This window comes from Oryzias melastigma, linkage group LG7 (genome assembly GCF_002922805.2).
Source record: "Oryzias melastigma strain HK-1 linkage group LG7, ASM292280v2, whole genome shotgun sequence".
In the NCBI taxonomy this organism is placed as follows: domain Eukaryota; kingdom Metazoa; phylum Chordata; class Actinopteri; order Beloniformes; family Adrianichthyidae; genus Oryzias; species Oryzias melastigma.
Genome location: NC_050518.1, coordinates 11,502,997 through 11,504,768, shown reverse-complemented (window position 1 = coordinate 11,504,768; position 1,772 = coordinate 11,502,997). Strand labels below are relative to the sequence as shown.

General features: G+C 33.1%; 1 protein-coding gene across 1 annotated transcript in view; it reads left to right on the top strand.

Annotated features, from left to right (window-relative positions):
- The first annotated feature begins 637 nt into the window (after window positions 1–637).
- The window catches only part of slc9a8 (solute carrier family 9 member 8), a 20,046-nt gene continuing 18,911 nt past the window's right edge, over window positions 638–1,772 (top strand). Inside the window, exons 1-2 of the mRNA XM_024293868.2 lie at window positions 638–996; window positions 1,140–1,318. Coding sequence (XP_024149636.1) covers window positions 752–996; window positions 1,140–1,318 — 424 coding nt within the window. The 5' untranslated portion in view covers window positions 638–751. The remainder of the gene's footprint in view (window positions 997–1,139; window positions 1,319–1,772) is intronic.

Below are 1,772 nucleotides of genomic sequence, written 5' to 3'. Positions count from 1 at the left end.
ATTAAGAATTGAAGCCCAATGAGCCAACATTTTTTTATTTGTGAAACTGGGTTTATATAAATAAAACTGAATTGAATGGAATTGTTTTGAACCCCACATGTCATACTGATTGTGTCTAAATTATATACCTGGAAACATTTAGTTGTTGCAATATGTCTGACTGATCAGGTACTTTTATTAACAAACAGATTAGATGTAGCTTAGAAAGTGAGCTGAGGCCTAAAGACAATTACCCATAGTAATATTAAAGTAAAGTTTATCAGTTTTTTTCTTTCTTTTTTTTTTTTACAATTTGTATTTATTAATTTATTATGAAATATGATGGATCATTCATCATTAAATAAAAATAGCAAATTATTGTCGGATAAAACTAATACTGCTCATATGTACTTACTTTTCATGTTTGCCCTCGAATGCACCACAGTTTCAAGTAATGTAGGCACTGCATGGCTCATGGGAAACTGAGTACACATACAGACAATGTTTGTATTTAAATGGTACACGTATTAGTAAAAGGCTAATAATCTATAATAATGATTTTGATATTGTTTTGTAACAAAAAAATAACACCTGGCTTTATTTACATGATACATTTTTTTACAGTTAAAAGTATATAAATAGTGCATAACTACAACTCCCATCAAACGCTTTACCCGGAAGTAGTGTCGTGACGTTGCTAGCTATGTGGCGCTGTTGAAATGATTTAGAATTCAACATTTTTGCTCTTGTGTTTTAACTTGGTGAGCTGAAAATGCGAGTGTTTCGTTTTAAAGTTTTATGTTTGTCTTTTTTGCTTTTTGTCGTAAACCTTTCCGTATCGGTGCGAGTCAACAAAGGAAACTCCTTTAATGAGCCCGACAGAAGAAGTGAACACGCCGAGGCGAAGGCGCAACAAAATGTCAACACAGCTGGTGACAACAAGGATACACAAAAAAATAATGACAAAGAAGGTGTATCAGATACAGAGGACTCGCAGAAGGATGGGCAGACTCTCAGGTTAGACTCCAGACTCTCTGTTAACTCACAAACGCCTTTTTCTCAGTTTATCGTAAGATTTCTGGATGTATACAAAGATTTCTGTCTGTTGTGATTGACTACAAAACTTACATAATTGATTTTTGAATGTTTTTTCGCTGCAGGTCAAATAGCACTGCTAAACCATATGGTAATGACACCCTCCACCCTAAAACATCTGCGAAACCGACCACAACAACCCCACCCACCCCTAAACCCATCCTGCCTGTGCAGACGGGGGTCAAGGCCCAAGAAGAAGAGCAGTCTAGTGGGATGACCATATTCTTCAGTCTGCTCGTTATTGGTTGGTGGTTCTGTTCTATTAATTTCATATCAGTCTTTCTCTTCAAAAGCAATGCCACAAAGAAATATGTACTGTAGGATTTTTGTCACAAATATTACCTGGACCAAATATTGTGTGTTGAGAAGAACACACAATATTTCCAATTTACTGTTGTATTATATATTTTTTTACATGTTTTATAGAATTTTAAGTATTTAGTAGGACTGGGCTATACTTAATATTCAATAATTGATCAGATACCGGTCTACATAACATATATCAATACTAATATTGATATTTTTCGTAAATGTGGTGGGTTTGACATGAACCTCAAAATCTCAATTCATTTTAATCGCTGTGAATTTTTTATGTTTTTTGTAATATTCCCTTTTTTAATTACTTCATTAATATAAAACCAGAATTAGGACAATATTTTTTTAATTAAATGTAAAATAGTTTATTAAAATAAAATAAA